Genomic DNA, 19,256 nt, shown 5'->3' with positions numbered 1-19,256 from the left:
CATCAAGAGGCTCTTTACTTCCTCTTTGCTTTCTGCCATAAGGGTGGTGTCATCTGCATATCTGAGGTTATTGATATTTCTCCCGGAAATCTTGATTCCAGCTTGTGCTTCATCCAGCCCGGCATTTCGCATGATGCACTCTGCATATACGTTAAATAAACAGGGTGACAATAAATAGCCCTGATGTACTCCTTTCCCAATTTGGAATCAGTTAGTTGTTCCATGTCTGGTTCTAACTGTTACTTCTTGACCTGGGTCAAACAAAGAAAAACAGATTTCTCAGGAGGCAGATAAGGTGGTCTGGTATTTCTATCTCTTGAAGAATTTTCCAGTTTGTTGTGATCCACACAGTCAAAGGCTTTGGCGTAGTCAATAAAGCAGATGTTTTCTGGAACTCTCTTGCTTTTGTGATGATCCAACAGATGTTGGCAATTTGATCTCTGGTTCCTTTGCCTTTTCTAAATCCAGCTTAAACATCTGGAAGTTCTTGGTTCATGTACTGTTGAAGCCTGGCTTGGAAAATTTTGATCATTACTTTGCTAGCATGTGAGATGAGTGCAATTGTGCTGTAGTTTGAACATTCTTTGGCATTGCCTTTCTTGGGGACTGGAATGAAAACTGACCTTTTCCAGTCCTGTGGCCACTGCTGAGTTTTCCAAATTTGCTGACATACTGAGTGCAGCACTTCCACAGCATCATCTTAGGATCTGAAACAGCTCAGCTGGAATTCCATCACCTCCACTAGCTTTGTTCATAGTGATCCTTACTAAAGCCCACTTGACTTCGCATTCCAGGATGTCTGGCTCTAGGTGAGTGATCACACCATCATGGTTATCTGGGTCGTTAAGACCTTTTTTGTATAGTTCTTGCCACCTTTTCTTAATATCTTCTGCTTCTGTTAGGTCCATACTGCTTCTGCCCTTGATTGTGCCCATCTTTGCATGAAATGTTCCCTTGGTATCTCTAATTTTCTTGAAGAGATCTGTAGCCTTTCCCATTCTACTGTTTTCCTCTATTTTTGCATTGATCACTGAAGATGGCTTTCTTATCTCTCCTTACTATTCTTTGGAACTCTGTATTCAAATGGGAATATCTTTCCTTTTCTCCTTTGCTTTTCGCTTCCCTTCTTTTCACAGCTATTTGTAAGGCCTCCTCAGACAACCATTTTGCCTTTTTGCATTTCTTTTTCTTGGGGATGGTCTCAATCCCTGCCTCCTGTACAATGTCATGAACCTCTGTCCATAATTCTTCAGGCACTCTGTCTATCAGATCTAATCCCTTGAGTCTGTCACTTCCACTGCGTAATTGTAAGGGATTTGATTTAGGTCATACCTGAATGGTCTAGTGGTTTTCCCTACTTTCTTCAATTTAAGTCTGAATTTGGCAATAAGAAGTTCATGATCTGAGCCACAGTCAGCTCCCAGTCATGTTTTTTCTGACTGTATAGAGCTTCTCCATCTTTGACTGCAAAGAATATAATCGATCTAATTTCAGTATTGACCATCTGGTGATGTCCACGTGTAGTCTTCTCTTGTGTTGTTGGAAGAGGGTGTTTGCTATGACCGGTGCATTCTCTTGGCAAAACTCTTTTAGCCTTTGCCCTGCTTCATTCTGTACTCCATGTGTTAGGTACTGAATTCCATGTCTCACACATCTCCCAAAATGCAGATAAACACTGTCATTCTGATTTCCTGAAATGGACACACAGACTCAGGGGAAGGGAAATAACTTGCTTAAGGCCAGTCAACCATTCGCAAGTAGAGACAATATTTGAATCCAGGTCTTTACAATCCTACAACTAGTTAAGAAATTATACTGACTAGCCAAGCCAGGAATATTTACTGAACTCCCTTTTCATCTAAAGTGCCTATGAGATGGAGAGGACTTCATTCCAAATTCTAACTGAAGGGCCATGGGTTCCAGGTACCTGAAGACTGACATATAAAAGATGCTTTTCATTTTCAAGCGAATACTTCAAAGTGCTAGTTTTAATTGACGGTTTAGAGCTGTACTTTTAAAATGATGCACTGTACTTTTAAACCTTTAAAACGTGTATGTATTTACTTATTTGTCTGCGCTGGGTCTTCACTGCTGCCTGGGCTTTTCTCTAGCTGTGGCCAATGGGGGCTAGTCTAGCTGCGGTGTGCGGGCTTCCCACTGCAGTGGTTTCTCTTGTTGTAGAGCATGAGCTCTCGGGCACACGGGCTTCAGTAGTTGTGGTGAATGGGCTCAGCTGCTCCTGCCGCATATGGGATCTTCCTGGTTCAGGGATCGAACTTGTGTCCCCAGCATTGGAAGGCGGATTCTTTTACCGCTAGACCACCAGGGAAGCCCCACAGCGGTAATTTTTTAAAAGTGGCAATTCTGCTTTCTCTGCCCTCCTGCCTCATGGCCAGAAGGCCACCTGGAAGAAATACCACATGACAGAGTGCAAGAAACATAAGCATCTCTGTTCCCAGGATCTACCACATACTGAGCATGTGGCCTTGGGCAAATTACTAGACCTTTCTGAGCTTCAGTTTCCTCATTTGAAACATGGGAACAAGAACAAGTATGCCCACTTCCCCAAGGCTATTTTGAGGATTAACTAAAATATATGCACTTTCTATATGTCAATGCTGAACGCAACAGTATTATTCATTATGAGATCCAACCTTGGTACATTAGAGTCACATGGAGCATGAGAAATTCTCCTAGACACTACTGCCCTTCACCCTCAGTAGAGTGCCTGTCATAAAGTAACTCTGCATACAATGATAATATTCTTTCCTTCTCCCTCAAGGAAAAGCTGGAAAATGAGAAGAGATAGATGGAGAAACATTGTGCTGTTGTGAACAGGGCCTGGGCTACCAGCTGCCTGGAAGAACCAATGTCAGTCATAGGATGGGAAGGATGAATGGATAAGCAGTTGCGCTTGGGCTTGTCCATCTCTGATTTCAGTGGTAGTGGTGGTCAGTCTCTCTGCCCCTCCTCTCCCGGTGACCCAGCTGCATCCCAATTTGCTGTTTGCAGTGATCTGGTCTGGAGCAGCTTGGGGAAAAACATTATTCTGCTAAATGCTGTGTAAAGTAATGACACTGAGAGAATACTTGAAAGTCTAAAAGGATATTCTGGATGTTCGCCATGAGTAATTGCCATGTTGAGGCTGGCAACTAAAATTGCATCGCAAAGATATTTACCCAATTTTCATAAAAACTATTATGGCTTTATTTTCAAAGCGAGTAACTACAGAGCCATGTGGCTTGTCAGTAAATGCTCAAGTGATTAACTGAGAAATGTGGAGGTGGGTGGAAGGAGGCTGTTAGGCATAGAGATTTGAGAAAAACAAAATTTAGAAAAAGATGTTTTTTGAATTTTGAGAGCTAAAAGCATTTCAGTCTCCAGAATGATGATCCATATCATCATGCTAAGTCCTTGACCCCAGGAGAGAAAGGAGGGAACATTGGCACATCTGTTTCAATGGTTATTTTTGAACATGCACAGTTAGGTTTTCAAATTCAGGTTTCCTTAAACTCTTGGCACAGAACAGGACTGGCTGCAAAGGCAAAGTGCATTTTTTAGTACTAGCCCTGTTTCGGGGGTGGGAAGTCCTGCTACCTTTCCGGGTGCAGGCTGGCCCTGCCCTCTCCTGTCCCTGGTGGGAATGACCTGAGCCAAGACCAGGGCCTCAGGGCAGAAGGGCTGCAGGGGTGTCTTGGGGAGTAGGGAGGGAGGAGGTTGGTTTCCCTGGGTAAGGTCTGTGAGGCCTACTGTCCCATTGCTATTCACAGCCTTGCCTGTGCAAAACTAATAATGCAGGGTGAAAACAGGGAGCAAGGAAGTCGCTGAGGGCTTCCCTATGGCTCAGTGGTAAAGACTCAGGCTGCCGATGCAGGAGACCTGGGTTTGATCCCAGGGTCTGGAAGATCCCCTGGTGAAGGGTATGGCAACCCACTCCAGAATTCTTGCCTGGAAAATCCCATGGACAGAGGAGCCTGGTGGGCTACAGTCCATGGGGTCGCACAGAGTCGAACATGACTGAGTGACTAAACGATGATAATAACACAACAAAGAAAGTAACGGAAGCTGGGCTATAGAACCGGACAACCACAACAAACCCTTCTGTAGTGATACTGCCAATGGCAGTTTTCTGGACCTATTCGTGCACTCATGCTAAGTCACTTCAGTTGTGTCCAACTCTTTGCAATGCCATGAACTGTCTCCTCTGTCCGCTGGATTCTTCAGGCCAGAAGACTGGAGTGGGTTGCCGTTTCCTTCTCCAGGGGATCTTCCCAACCCAGGGATGGAACTGGTGTCTCTGACGTCTCCTACACTGGCAGCTGGGTTCTTTACCACTAGCACTACCTGGGAAGCCCCTTCTGGACCTGTTAGAGAACGTTTAATCAGTGCATCCCTACCATCCCCACCAGGGGCTCCTGGTGCTCCTACGGAGGCTGCCGCTCTCATGAAAAGCGCCACGGCCACCACCACACGACCGGCGGTGGCGGAGCTGGACAGTCTGTGCTCCCACGTACTTTGCTTTACCCCGTGATCAGAGTCTAAGACCTGCTTCCCTCCCCAAAACCCTGGAATGGGGTACACCACAGGAATACACTCGGCTACTATTTCCATTCAATATAGGTCCTCAGCTCTTTCCAAATACAAATGCAGAAGGACATGCCTTCCCTTTAACCAGCACTTCCCAGGGAGCCTGTCCATGTCCCCAAAGGCCCCACTGCTTACTCTGTAAAGACAATCGACTCAGTCCACGTGCCGGCATGCCAGAGAGCAGAGACAAGGCCAGGATTTTAGATTTTCCAAAGAAAAGCCACTTGACTCCTAAGGGCTTTTTTTTTTTCTTTTTATGTTTTAATTTTGTCCCCCCCTGACGCCTGTTCTGGATCTGTGGGGAGATGTGTAAGTGAGTGACATCCTGAAAGGATGAAGCAAACGTGACCACATCTGAAGGCTGGTAATTGAAGACGGGCACTGCTTTCCTACTGACAGCACTTCTTGTACTTTCCCCCCAAAAGCTTTAAACTCTTAGTCTAAATTACTTTCTCTAAAAAAGCTTTCAAGATAGGGCTAGTCACATTCCATTCCTCTCCCCACGACTTAATAACTTCTACCATGTAAAAAACATTCCCAGGTGATTTGGAATCAGTATAAAACGAGCACATCAATGATGATTATTCATGCAAAATATGTATGTTTAGTAACACTGTAATGAACCAATAAATATGTATTGTTTGAAAATATGAGATTAGGGAATTGCTTCTTTTATTGGAAACCACTCAAAAGATAGTTTCTCAACTCTCAGTTTGAGTTGTTACCATTATTAGATTAACAGAGTTTTTTAAAAAATAATTTAAAATTTTAAGACTAAATTTTCCACAAGGTTAAAATGCTACAAAAACTTATTTATCATCAAATTAGAATGATGAAGGAGTATGTCAATAAGCATGGAATCAATATAATCACACCAGGCCTTTCTCCCCTACAAATTCATTGAAAGAACATTTGAACGCCGAGCAAACTCCACAAAATATTCCTGAAATGTCAAAATAGTCACTTGGAAAAATTTCAAGTTGTGTGAGATAGAGACTCAGTTCACTTTTATAAAGAAAATATAAATACAAAAATATAAGAAAGAATTACACGCATTTTCTAGAGAAAGGCTTATAAGAAATAGAACCTGAACTCCTGGGATGTGAGTTACATCCCTGTAATTCTGCAACAGAAGACGCTGCTCCAAACAGGATGCACCAACGTTTAACACATTCATTATCGTCCTTCATCAAGCATAAAACTAACAGTCAGGAAATACAGCAGCACTGGCACAATTACCAACACACTCAGAATACGCCCTGCAGCAAAGAAAGCAAACGAGTTGCTTTTCATTAACAAAGCTTGGCACACCTCTCCAAAGACAGTTTTCTTTCCAGCCAGTGTCTCAAAAGGCATTTCAGGGGCTATTTGCTTAGGTAAATCCAGGGAACAAGTAAATCATGAAAACATTTATTTAAATCTCAAAATATTCATTATCGATATACAGTGCCATTCATATGTGTATATACATACACACACACACGTGTGTATATACAACATATGTGGATATATCCATATGTGTATTGAAAGATGACTTGATCCAGTCAAAATCTTTTATATAAAAGACTTGTATTTTTAAAACATTATTAGTGCAAGAGGGTTGGTAAATCAGGTTGTAGTCCATATTTGACTGTGACACATAGGTATTCATGGTTTTCATTCTCACAGTCTGTGGCATACAATATGATATGCAACATGCCTCCATCTAGGCAGTAATGGGCTGGGTAATAACAGGGTTCTATTATATGGGTTTGAGTCCATATAAAGAAAATAATTAGCTACTAGCGTCAGATTCTAATATAACATGTCATCATTGAAAGCTTAGATGAATAGCATTCTAAAGAGGTAATAAAACACACTTTATTTGGTTGACTTCTGGACACTTTACATTCTTAACATTATTATAATCTTATTACACCTTAACAGATGTATTACTCCTACTGAATTTATATTATAATTAAACTGTTACTTAAACCATAATTTAAGGAAGGCCTGGGGGATGTAAAAGGCAATGGGTAATCATCTGCCCCAAATATTTTGAATTATATCCTAAAGCATGACCACCAGACTTTCACTAAATTCTCTGCCCAGAAATCCTGTAGCATAATCAGCTCTGTCCTCTCTGCAGGAAAAAATATCACAGAAGAATTTAAGGAGTCGAATTTTCCTTAACACTGGAGGCCAGGGATACACAGGGTTACTACTGTCTTAGTACTTCTGTAGATATGGTGACATTACAAACATCTCAACATCAAAGAGGTGTTTTAGGGCAACAAATAAAAAGAAAAAAAAGTAAAAACTTCTTAATGTTTTGTTAAGCAAAGTGATGAGACCTACTTACAAACTGCCTGAAAAATTAAAAGGAAGGTATTTTCAAGATGAAGTTTAATGAGTTCTTTCCTGATCTCTTCCTTTCAAAGATATTAATCTGACCTGGCAACGAAGCACCCAGTGTTCTGCCACCATTCTGAAAATTCTTCTAGAATCTAAATCACTTCCTTATCGCAATATGCATTCACCCGCAGCAACCATCAGACAGCAAAACGACTCCACCTTCAGTCGTGAGGCTGAGGACCTGACATTTTGCATGCATTCCTTTTGGGTTGAGAAATCACTGAGTTTAATATTGCTGCTTCAATTAGAAAATATGACTGCAGTGTTAGGAAAAAGTTATATTCTATATGGGATGGTACTCACAGAATAAAATATATGTTAGAAGAGAAAAAAGAAAATACCTTCCTATGTGAATATATTTTAATAAGTAAAAGGTAACAAAGTGTACTAGACTTGCATAATCTTTCTTTAGCAACATCAAACAAGTATTTTAAAAGGAGCTGGACCAATCGTTAGGCTCAGGATCACCACAATTCATCTCCCAGTTACAAGTACCAAGGTTCAATCTGTGGTTTTGGATGCTTGTGGCTTTTGTTGTATTGAATACTGATGGGGTAAAAAAGATTTTGCTGGCGGAGGTGGGGCATAATTATCCCTTTGACATGAAGAGTCTGTTATAATAATGATGCTTGCTTCAATGTACATTGCTGGTGATAGAAACAAGACTTGACTTTTTATAAGAGCTTCTAATGGACTTTCTAGCTTTCATACCTTTAACGTGGTAAATTCATATGGCTGATAACCCCTGAAGCTCTCATGGATGGCTGCCATAGTGTGAGAAGTTTCCTCCCCAAAATGAAGCAGAGTGGTCTGTAAAGAAAGACAGTAAAGCCATTAGCATTTTAAATGCCTCAGATCTAGTCATGGGCCCTAGAGGAAGTGTGTCCACCCGTGGCTTTCCAGGTCTTCTGAGACACGATTCTGACCCACCTCTGCAGCCTGGCTTCCTATCACAGCTCCACTCACACCCCGTATCTCAGCCACACTTAACGGCTCCCTGCCCCCTTACGGGTCACGCTGCTCCACCCCTTAGGAGGCTCTCCTCTCCAGTCTCTTGTACTCATCTCATCTGATCCATCCTCCAAAATCCAGGGCTGGTCATTGACAATGGACCTTTGTGATCCCTCACCTGATTCCATGCCTCCCTCTTCAAGCCTCCACTGGACTTTTGGTAGATCTCATTTCACTTAGCACACGCTGTTCTGTCTTTGAGGCAGAGACAGTATAGTCAGATGTTACTGTCTCTGACTTCCTTTCCAAACTCTACATTCCCTGAGGACAGGAGATCTGGTCTTATCCATTGCATATAACCTACAACACCCAGAGTCTCTCCCACACTCAGCTGGTGCTCCACAGTACAGTCGATGAAGGCAGGTGCCATCTGCTCCAGGGAACGCGGAGCAGTAAGGAGACAAAAGCAAGTTCATTAAATTATGACAACCTAGTGAGGGAGTGACTGTGGTGTGAGAATTACAGGCAACAAGGCTCAGAGAGTTCAGAAGAGGCTTACTGAAGGAGGTAACACACTGTTGGTACATCAAATGAGTGGAATTCGGAAAGGTTCAAGTGGAGAAGGAGGGCACTCAGGCAGAAGGAGCCACCTAAATAAATGCAGGGAAGTGGGGAATTACAGTGTATGCTCAGGGAATAGCTAATCATCAGTCTGATTGACTGCAGGATGAATCCCATGGACACAGAAGCCTGGAAGGCCACAGTCCGTAGGGTTGCAGAGTCAGACATGACTGAAGCAACTCTGCACACAGCACAGGATGCTAAAAAGGAGAGATGTGGGAGGTAAATTATGACAAAGGCAATCAGAGCTTCATCATGCCCAAATCACACTTTGGGCTCAAAACCCATTTTTCTGCCATCTAAAGCTTGTCACATACTTGTTTCATTGCAACCAACAGTTTTCACTTTGTTACCTGGTATGTCGCTAGCATATGAGACAAGAGATTGCATCTGCTTGCTCCAAGAAGATCCACTTTTTGACACACATCCATCTTCAATTTGTCAAAGCTTTTTTTGGCAAGGCGAACTTGTGTTTGCACCTATGAAAGTAAAAAGAGAATCTCTGACCCACTCAAATTCAAATTTTTAAGTGATAAAAATTTGTCCATGAAAAGAGACCAATAGCAGGATTATCTCTTTCAAACAAGAAAACACCTTTGAAAATTCCAGGCAAGTGAGAAAACCCTACAATATCTACTCTTCACTTCCAAAGGACCTAAATGACAGTATTGTATATCATGATTTTGCAGCAGACGTACTATGCTGAGAATATTTTTCTCAGTCGAATGTTAGAATTTCTCTCCTCTCAAGGCATTCACAAACTGACCATGGTGGGGAAAAGTCTGGAAACTCACAGGGTGGTAAGAGGACTATTTTTTCCCCGTTGTTTTCCTATGGTTCTCTGAAGCTGACTTCTCCATATACTCTTCATTACCTTCCTCTAAAATAAACATCTTACATAACATGGTACATTTGTAAAAAAATATGAAATTAACACTGATACAATCTTATTAACTATACAACAGATGTTATTCAGATTTCACCAGCTTTCCCATTGTCTTTTTCTTCCTGTCCTGAGATCCAATCTAGGATACCACATAGGAAATTGTGATGCAGCCTAAAAAACTATCCTCACAGATAAACTTTCAATGTTTTATTATTGTGTATGTACCCAAGTAATCTTCCATCCATCTCTCTGCCACGTATCAGTAGTAATTCAGGGATGGAGAGGGGGGATAAGGGAGATTTCAAAAATGTCTATTCTACATATTATTTGATAATAAAATATAAAGTTTAAAAAATTAATACAGTTACATTACAAATAGTAGAGTCAAAATCTCCCCTTTGTCTAACCTGAAGCATCAACACATCCTACTTTAACTGGGAAGTTAGTCACATATTAATTTATCTCAGATAATTTATGCAGTTGTAGTGACCACGGAGGTAACCGGAAGTTGGGAATAATGCTGACTCATTAATGGTAGCTCTTTCATCACAGGATACGTCGGGTAGGGGGTGGGGTGGGGGACTTGAGGATGATGTCTACCTTGATCACCATTATATGATCAGCACCTACCAACCTAGCAACTGAACAGATATTTGGTGATTGAATGAAGCAAATTTCCAGACCATTTCAAAAGGTAAAGTGCCTGAGTACCATTTTAAAGTAGAACCTTGAGAATAGTCTTAAAAGTAATAATTTTTACATAAGAATAAACATGAAGATCGTGTGATTTAGATGATAATAACTTTTCCCACTAATAATTTATATTTGCAGCTTTTAAAATTATAGGGCATCATACAATAATAGTAGCCACTGATACAGTAGCTATCATTCATAATAACACTGAAAATAATTTAGCAATAGATATGTCACAATGAATACAATTGGTACAACTGAACAATTAATACAATTCACTCATCACATACCAGCTTTATTGTTAGCCTCTGTATGGCCCTGTCTGACTGCCGAGAAGAAGAGGCTTTGTCAGAGGACGTAGCTGACCCACAGAACGGGCAACCTAGATTAGCCTGCCTGACTCCTAAGCTGCACTGTCTGTCCCCTGCCCCACAAACAACTTCCACAACTTCTTGCAAAGTCAAGAAACTCAAAATTATGATTCTACCCAGAAACACCCGCTGTAGGTATCTATGGAACTGGAAAATAATCAGGCAATCCATTTAATATCATACTGACAGAATTAACGCCCTATATGAATAGGGCCTTGTTTCAATAGCTGTGTAAAGCATTTCCTAAGAATTCCTCTGTATTCTTAGTCAACAGAGTTTGGAAACCCAGCAAATAAAAGCCATCAAGCTCCCCTCAAGCCACACCGTGAGCTTAAATAAATCCCAGAACACGACCATTCCTCGCTGTGGAATGGAGAGACTCCAGGGAAAACTGCGGGGGCGAGCAAGCTGTGAAAAGTTAGGATGTGTGAAATATCAGTGGTTTTCTGCCTGCCTCTGAGAAGAGTCAGGGTAATACAAAAAAGAAAACCCTAGTTCCTGAAGGGAGAAGTGGGAGAGTGAAGGGAAAGGTGTGTAAGCCTCAGAGAGTTCCACTGCAGGTGCCCTCTGGTTCACTCCATGCTCGAGCTGGGAAGAACCCTTCGGCGGGGATCCTGAGAGGCATCTGTCCTACCCTTTCCTTCGGAAGGGGGAGGAAACAACCACAGGTGTGCGCGCTCACGCAGCATTCATTCAACACATCCTCAGTGAGCGTGAGAGCTGCTTCTACGTCAGGACCAGTGCTAGGCACTGGGAGGTCTGTAGAAGAATAAGACACTAGCAGGTGGTTAAAAAATACTCAGGATGAATGCACAGAGGCACAGAGATCTTTTAGAGAAGATGGACACGTGAGCAACTCTATTTAATACAATGGGAGAAGTACAGCGGAACTGAGTCAAGACAGAGGCAGCACGGACAAGGGACTGATTGATGCTGAGGCTGGCAGGGGTGGGGGTGGACCGATGGTATCCCCAACTACAGGCCTCCCTGTTATCCACACCCTTAGCCCTGAGACTCTGGAGTCTCCGCCCACTCTGACACTGGGCATGGTGTGTGACCTGCTTTGGCCAATGGGCCAGATGTGATGAAACTAGCAGCTTGGGCAAAAAAAAAAAAAAAAAAAAAAATTCTAGCATGCTTCCACTTTCTCCCTTCTCTGAGACTGCCATGAGAAGATGCCCCTGCCAACCTGAGAATGTGCCTGAGCTGGCCAACTGAAGTGATGCTGAGGCTTGTGCATGCAAGAGCCATGAGGAGGTAAACACAGAGGTCCTAAGACATCAGCCTCTGGCCGGCTGATACCCAGTATCTGAGGGAGGCCAGCCGTGATCAGCCGAGCCTCTCCCCTCCCCACAGTTGACCAAAGACTCATGTTTGAGCCCAGCAGGGACCAGGAGCGCCTTGCTAACTCACACCTGTGAGCAGTAAGACATGCTCACTGTTTTACGCCACTGAGTGTTTCAGTTGCTTATTTCATAGCATTATTATGGCCATGTTCTTCTTTAGTTGCTAAGTTGTGTCCAACTCTTGCGACCCCATGGGCTCTCCACGGGATTCTCTGGGCAAGAATACTAGAGTGGCTTGCCACTTCCTTCCCTAAGGGATTCTTTTCCACCCAGGAATCGAACCCACGGCTGTGTCTCCTGCATTGCAGGCAGGTTCTTTACTGCTGAGCCACTGATATAAATTGTGAGTTGGGAGATAATGAAGACCGCTGAGATGGGGGGATATCTGAGGTGGGTCTTAGGCCACGAATGGGAGTACACAGTAACTACCAGGAAGTCACAAGGTTCTAGATTTTTCTAATTAAATGCAAATAACTTTATTGTGCGATGTGAATTTTGCTTTTTCCTTTACATTAACAAAATAAGTTACACATAGATATTCTTTTATCCTAGAAGAAAATTTAATTCCCTTGCTTATAACACAAGGCTCATGAATTAAACACTGAAATGTGCCCTAATTTAACTCTGTCTGAATTTTATAAAGTAATTTTAGAACCCTAGAAGAAGACTTCAACACTTGACTCAGTGAGTTCTGAAAGGCCATATGCTTTGTGTGCCAACAATAATTATTAAAATACTTAATGCACTGCTGAGTTTCCAAATGTGCAGCTCCTTCCCTGCCAAACAAGAAGGAGGTGACACTGCTGGGCACTGTGAACACGGCAAAGTTCATTTAATATTTTGTGTTCCATGTCTGTTCTCTAAAACACATCTCTAGTTTGCTGCCCGAGGACAAAACACCAAGGACACAGGTGAGCACAGGCCACATCGAGAGTCTAATACCTGTGCCTCCACTAGCACTTAAGTGAGAATGTCTTATTATTCCTTTCAATCCCAAATAAATTACTTTCAATTACGTAAACATCTTGAGGAGCTCCTGTGGTTTTCAAGGTTCTTTAGAAAATCTTCAAATAAGTGTATCTTTTCTGATTTCTTAATTTTATTCATGTTGCCCCCACGCTGTCCTCTTACTCTCCACACTCAGAAATGATCACATATATTAATTAGATCCTCTTTAGCATGGGTCCCGCCTGCCCAAGAGTGCAAAAACAAAATTCACCAGAAAAAGGAGTAATGTCTTGCATGTCAAAACGACAGGGCACTTCTCTGTACTTAGGTTTCCTAACCTGAAATTCTACCTCTTAGCCCCAACTTGAACTGCTTATGATGAAGCCAAAGCTATTCATACTCAGTGCAATCTGGCTTCTCCATTCAGCGGGAAAGACCTTCATATTACTCCACAACCAAATCACTGGAGAGTAGCTTTGCGTTTTGTCCTAGTGTTTTCTCTCCTTTAAAAGTAAAATAAAGCTAACTCCCCATCTTACTCTTACTTTGACATTATCTTCGAGACAATGCCTTTGCCGCTCTCTCTATTCAATCATTTACCAAGCATTTACTGAGTATCTCCCACGTGCCGATTGCAGTGAGCAAAATGGAAGCCTCATGATGCTAGTTCAGTGGGCATTTTCATATCAGTGAGGGAGGTGACCCGAAGGGACCCGAAGGGAAGTCACACAGTTCCGTAAGGATGATCTACCAAGAGATCTGATTGAGAGGCTGTTCTCCTGGGAGGTGGCACTCAAGCTCTCTTCGGAAGGACTGAGCATGAGAAACCATGCAAAGAGAGAGAGCTCCAACAGAGGGGAGAGCATGTGCAAAGGCCCTGGGGTGGAGGGCAGTGAGACAGGCCCCAGAAAACTAGTGTGGCTGGATCGCTGAGCACAAACAGAAAGATGGTATGAGACGAGGCAAGAGAGGTGGGCTGGGGCATATCTCAGGGTCTTGTAGGTGTGCTCAGGATTTTAGTTTCTATCCTGGGGCTTCCAAGGCAGCACTAGTGGTAAAGCATTGCCTTCTGATGCAAGAGACACAGGTTCGATCCCTGGGTCAGGAAGATCCCCTGGAGGAGGAAATGGCAACCCACTCCAGTAATGTTTCCTGGAGAATCCCATGGACAGAGGAGCCTGGCATTTATCCTGGGTGTATCAAATGCATTTTCTTTTTTTCAAAATGCATTTTCAACTGATGATGATTTTATTGAGACATAACCCCAATGTAAGTTGAGGAAGACCTGTATGTCTTTAACGCTGCAGCTTGATGGTTAATATAAGCAATATTTTGCCCCCAAAAAGAAAGATGCAGTTGTCATCTTACTTCATTTCCTCCTAAGCATGCATTTTGAACTTTAACAATTCAGCAATAATAAATAAGTAGTGATAATTTTAAAGCTTTTCATTACTGCTGAAATTACAGATAAAATTGAATTTTTTGGTTAGCTTTCATTCCCTTTACATGAATTAATAAAACTTTATTCAAGACAACAATTTTGGATCCACCTGTGTAATCAGGACAGGCACAACTGTGGCTGACATGATCTCAACCCATTTACACGAACACCATCATTCAGACACTCATTTTTAGATACTCAATTTCAGACACTAATGGAAAAAAAGCCAATTTCTTTCCTACTCTTTCCCGCTCTTCAGAAGTTCAAGTTTATAAATGTTCTGATCATGAGCATAAAAGTCACCCAGGAGAATGGAGCGCACCAATGTCTCAAAGTGATCTTCTAGGAATGGATTAAAGACTGTACTAGGGATGCATAAGATACTGTACTGTACCAATGCCTTCATCAAACAGTTATCTTAATGATAATGCAGGAGAAGCAGGCACCCATATCATAGTCTACTCTTCCGAGTTTCCAGGGAAAAGGGTTTTAACTCCCCTTCATTTATTTTGTGTGATCACGTGTTCCAAGTTGGGTGAAGAAAAGAAAAAGGAATGAACACTCCGGAGAGCACCGTTCTACAAATGCTTCATGCTGCAGTTCTTCAAAGTATGCAAAATTATCTTTATTTGCATAGAAGAAAAAAACTGATGTACAAAGTAATTTGCCTAAAACCAAGTAGCCAGTAAGTAGAAAGGCCAGGGGCTGGCCTGGGTTAGATGTTGTCTCCTCTTGTATGAAGTACAAAGTCCATACCCATACAGGCTTCCCAAGTGGCACTAGTGGTAAAGAATCCACTTGCCAATGCAGGAGACGTGAGAGGCATGGGTTAGATCCCTGGACTGCAAAGATCCCCTGGAGGAGGGCATGGAAACCCACTCCAGTACTCTTACCTGGAGAATCCCATGGACAGAGGAGCCTGGCGGGCTACAGTCTATGGGGTCACAAAGAGTGGGACACAACTGAAGTGACTTAGCAGGCACACACGCCCCACCCGTACCCTGCCTGCCAGCCTTCAGCCCATCCGCCTCCTCTCCACATCACCTGCCAGGCACTACACAGCCCAGCTAGACCAGGTCAAACCCATCTCCATGCTTCCGCTCGTTTCCTCTGCCTGGAAAGTCCCCCTCCCCTTGTGCACATGGCAGCTCGTACTCACATGCACAGCTTCCACGCAAAGGTTTCTCCCATGAGACCCTTTTCCTGTGGCTTCTCAGGAGACTGAGCAGCCACTTCCTCTCTATAATCAAGGCACCTTGCAAACTGGCTTAGCACACAAAGCTATGATGAGTGCTACCTGCTCCCGCTAAGACCAGCTATCCTCCGAACTAGAAGCTACGTGAGGGTGAAAGTACACTACCAGTTTTTTTAAGGCTGAGGCTGCATGCCTCCAGGTAGCAGGTATAAGAAACATTGAATAAGGAGAGAGGATACCAGATGGAGTGAACCATCAGGCTATGGAATATGCACCACATGCTCTGTCTGCTGAATTACTGTTAGACTTCCCCAGACACTGTCCCTCTTCCTCAATCCCAATTCTCCACCATTAACTGATTTGAGGTGACACACAGGCACATATTCTCATTTGCTGCTCACAACACTCCTAACACCATAATTTTGTTTCTGTTTCACAGAGAAGGAAGCTGGTTTTCAGAAACATTAGGTAACTCGCCCCAGCTCACTTGACTGGCAGGGGAGGGGCAGGATGTGAAAGTCCACGCTCATGTCACCGAAACACTTTGCTGTCCTAACTGTAGCAAATCTCAAACCAGTAAGATTAACTGCATATCACCCAAAACGTGGATGTCAGCACTTGGTCCACTACTTTTTTTTTCCTTGTCACTTTGTCAACTCATTGCATCAAAATAATCTAACATATTCAACGTCTGTGACTCTGGCTTCTTGTTTGAAAATACAAACTGTTGTTCGCCATGCAATACATTCATTCACACTGGAATCAAAGAGTAAGAGGTTCTATATTCTCAAGGCCTTGGCAAGTTGAAAGAAAGATGGTTAAAATGAGTCACAATTGAGTAGTTTGCAATATGCCGACAGAGTTCAGATTAATTTAGTTAGTTATCACATGGCCCCGAGTGTTTTAATGTTTGCTTAGCTCTGTTTGTTTGTTTTTTTTTTTTCTTCTGTTTTCTGTTTTTAACTTAAGAAAGTAATTCTGTCATCAGGAAATTTAACCGACTGTGTTCACTTCCTCTTTTAGGTCATTAGTGGAAGTATTAACTCAGGTCACAAGACCAAACCCAGGGTACCCACTTTATCAATTTCTCTCTAATCTGAGAAGCACATGTTTCAGGAGAGAGTAAAAGGGCTATAGTACTGTCTTTATCCCACTGATATCCTTGTGCTTTGTTGAGGTTTTAAACATATATCATTATTCCTTTTCTTTTTACTACTTTTTTGGGATCACTTATTCACATCTACATTTCACGTGAAAGGCTGACAAGTGTGCTGGTTGTCTATTGGCTGCCCAAGCTACACCTGCTTGTACATCACATTATGGTATATTTTAATTACGCTTATTGGTGGTTCTGTAAGTAATCATGACGCACAAACACAAATCAACTCCTAAATTAACAGGTGAACTGACTTGCTGAGAACTACCTTGCTTGAGGAGTGTTGTTCGTTCATTCTGCTGCAGGTCCTGGATAAAGCAAAAAAGGGAAAAAGACTGAGCCTTTCCCTTTGTGGATGTCTTTGGCTGTCCTTGAGTTCCAAAGTGTGGTGGACCTGGGTATTCAGAGAAACCTGGAAAAGACCGACTCATACCAACACTTTTGCTGGTTCCCAGAACTCGGAGAGTAGAGACAGGCTCTGTAACCTGTACAAGCACACCCTTCGTGCCTCTGCCCCATGTGCTTGCCTCTCTCCCCTAATTCTTTTCTCCCAGCTCATACAGTGGTTTCATCCTCTTCCTCTTCACATGTGGTTCCCAATGATGTCATATTTCTTCTTTCTTCTTTGTTGGCCCTTCACAATCCAGCTTGTGCCACTTCTTCTAGAAACCACACTTCCATCCCTAAGGCACATGCTCCTCTTTCTGGGTCTCAATTGCACCTTACTGTCCTCTCATGGGACACATCACATTACATGGTTATTATCACTGTAACTGACAATCTTTGTCTATATTCTCCAGGGAGCTTGGGGCAGGAACCATATCTTGGTTATGTTACCCTGGTACTAACAGGAAGAGCTAAAAATGCTAGCTAAAGAAATAGTTTTTAACCTGGTGCACGAAAGTGAAAGTCAGTTGTGTCCAGCTCTTTGGGACCTCGTGGACTGTAGCCTGCTAGGGTCCACTATCCATGGGGATTCTCCAGGAAAGAATACTGGAGTGGGTTGCCATGCCCTCCTCCAGGGGATCATCCCTACGCAAGGATCGAACCCAGGTCTCCCACATTGCAGGCAGATTCTTCACCAGCTGAGACACCAGGGAAGCCCAAGAATACTGGAGTGGGTATCCTGTTCCTTCTCCAGGGGATCTTCATAACCCAGGAATTGAACCAGGGTCTCCTGCATTGCAGGAGGATTCTTTACCAGCTGAGCTACCAGGGAACCTGGTGCATAGTAATACAACACACACCATCACGTGCTTTGGCCTGTAGCTTCTAATTAAAAAAAATTTTTTTAATGTCATTTATTTATTTATTTAGCTACCTGAGGTCTTAGTTTTGACAAGTGAGATCTCCACTGCATCATGTGAGGTCTTTTGTTGAATGCACTGGCTCTCTACTTGTGGCCTCCAGAGCTCGCAGGCTCAGTAGCTGTGGAGCACAAGGGCTTGCTGGCTCCACCGCATGTGGGATCTTAGTTTCCTGACTGAGGATCGAACCAGTGTCCCTTGCACTGCAAGACAGATTCTTAACCACTGGACTACCGGGAAGTCCTAGCTTCTACTTTTATAGTCTGATGACTGACGTTAACTCTCACTTCAGGAGTATGTGTGTCTGTGTGTGTGTGTTTAAGAAGACAAGTCACAGTAATTTCATGCCAAGAAGGAACTGGGTCCAGATCCTTCAATTCCCCATTCATCTAAATCTTAAAAACATTTTCTGTGTTGACACTTGACACATTTCTGTAGCACTTCTTTGCTCCTTCCTGCTGGAAATCATCTCATTCCAATGTGTTCTACGTCAGCTCTTCTGGAAAAACTTGGGTTTTGTGGTCTTTGTATATGTCTCATTCACTAACATTCTGTGTCAGTGGTTGGTGGTGATTGCTTTTGTTGTTATAGGCCCGAGAACATTTCAGATTTTCAGTTGATGGGCAAATGCTCTTGTGACAGAGGCTGCCAGTGGTCCATCAATATCCATGTGCCTTCTACAGTTTCCAGTCCCCCTGACAGCAGGGGTAGGCATGGACAAAGTTCTCTCCAGCAGAATGTAAGCACAGGTAATAGGAACCACTTCCAGGTTTGGCCAGCTTTTCTACTTGTGTTGCTGTGGGCTCTGTCTCCTTTGGGGATGACTGGGATGTTCACATCTAGGAACACTGAAGGGAACATTTAAGAACTGTAAAGCTGCACTCAGCCTGGTCTCTAAATGACTCAGAGGAGGAGCCACTCCAAAAACCTGGATACCTGCCCAGTACTACTTGGTGAGCACAAACAAACAAAACCAAACAACAACAAACCCCTTCTATTGGCTTAAGCCATGGCATTACGAGACTTGGGGTATCCCTTGGACTTCTCTGGTGGCTCAGAGAGTAAAGTGTCTGCCTACAAAGCGGGAGGCCCGGGTTCAATCCCTGGGTCGGGAAGATTCCTGGAGAAGGAAATGGCAACCCACTCCAGCATTCTTGCCCGGAAAGTCCCATGGACGGAGGAGCCTGGTAAGGCTACAGTCTATGGAGTCGCAAAGAGTCAGACACTACTGAGTGACCTCACTTTCTTTTTCCTTTCCTTTGTACTACAGCCCAGCCTAAACTACTCTTCCTAACATAGGCATGGTTTTAAGACAAGTTTGTTTAAATGACAAAGATGCAGACTTCCCTGGTGGTCCAGT

General features: G+C 43.0%; 1 protein-coding gene across 12 annotated transcripts in view; it reads right to left on the bottom strand.

Annotated features, from left to right (window-relative positions):
• Positions 1 to 19,256, bottom strand: part of ICA1 (islet cell autoantigen 1) — a 163,776-nt gene that overhangs the window by 39,235 nt on the left and 105,285 nt on the right. For all 12 annotated transcript variants that reach the window (XM_020888190.2, XM_020888186.2, XM_020888183.2 and 9 more), the window contains exons 7-8: positions 8,907 to 9,032; positions 7,693 to 7,791 (exon numbers count right to left, since the gene is read on the bottom strand). In XM_020888190.2, coding sequence (XP_020743849.2) covers positions 7,693 to 7,791; positions 8,907 to 9,032 — 225 coding nt within the window. The remainder of the gene's footprint in view (positions 1 to 7,692; positions 7,792 to 8,906; positions 9,033 to 19,256) is intronic.

This window comes from Odocoileus virginianus, chromosome 1 (genome assembly GCF_023699985.2).
Source record: "Odocoileus virginianus isolate 20LAN1187 ecotype Illinois chromosome 1, Ovbor_1.2, whole genome shotgun sequence".
NCBI classification, from domain to species: domain Eukaryota; kingdom Metazoa; phylum Chordata; class Mammalia; order Artiodactyla; family Cervidae; genus Odocoileus; species Odocoileus virginianus.
This window is presented reverse-complemented; position numbering and strand designations above follow the sequence as displayed.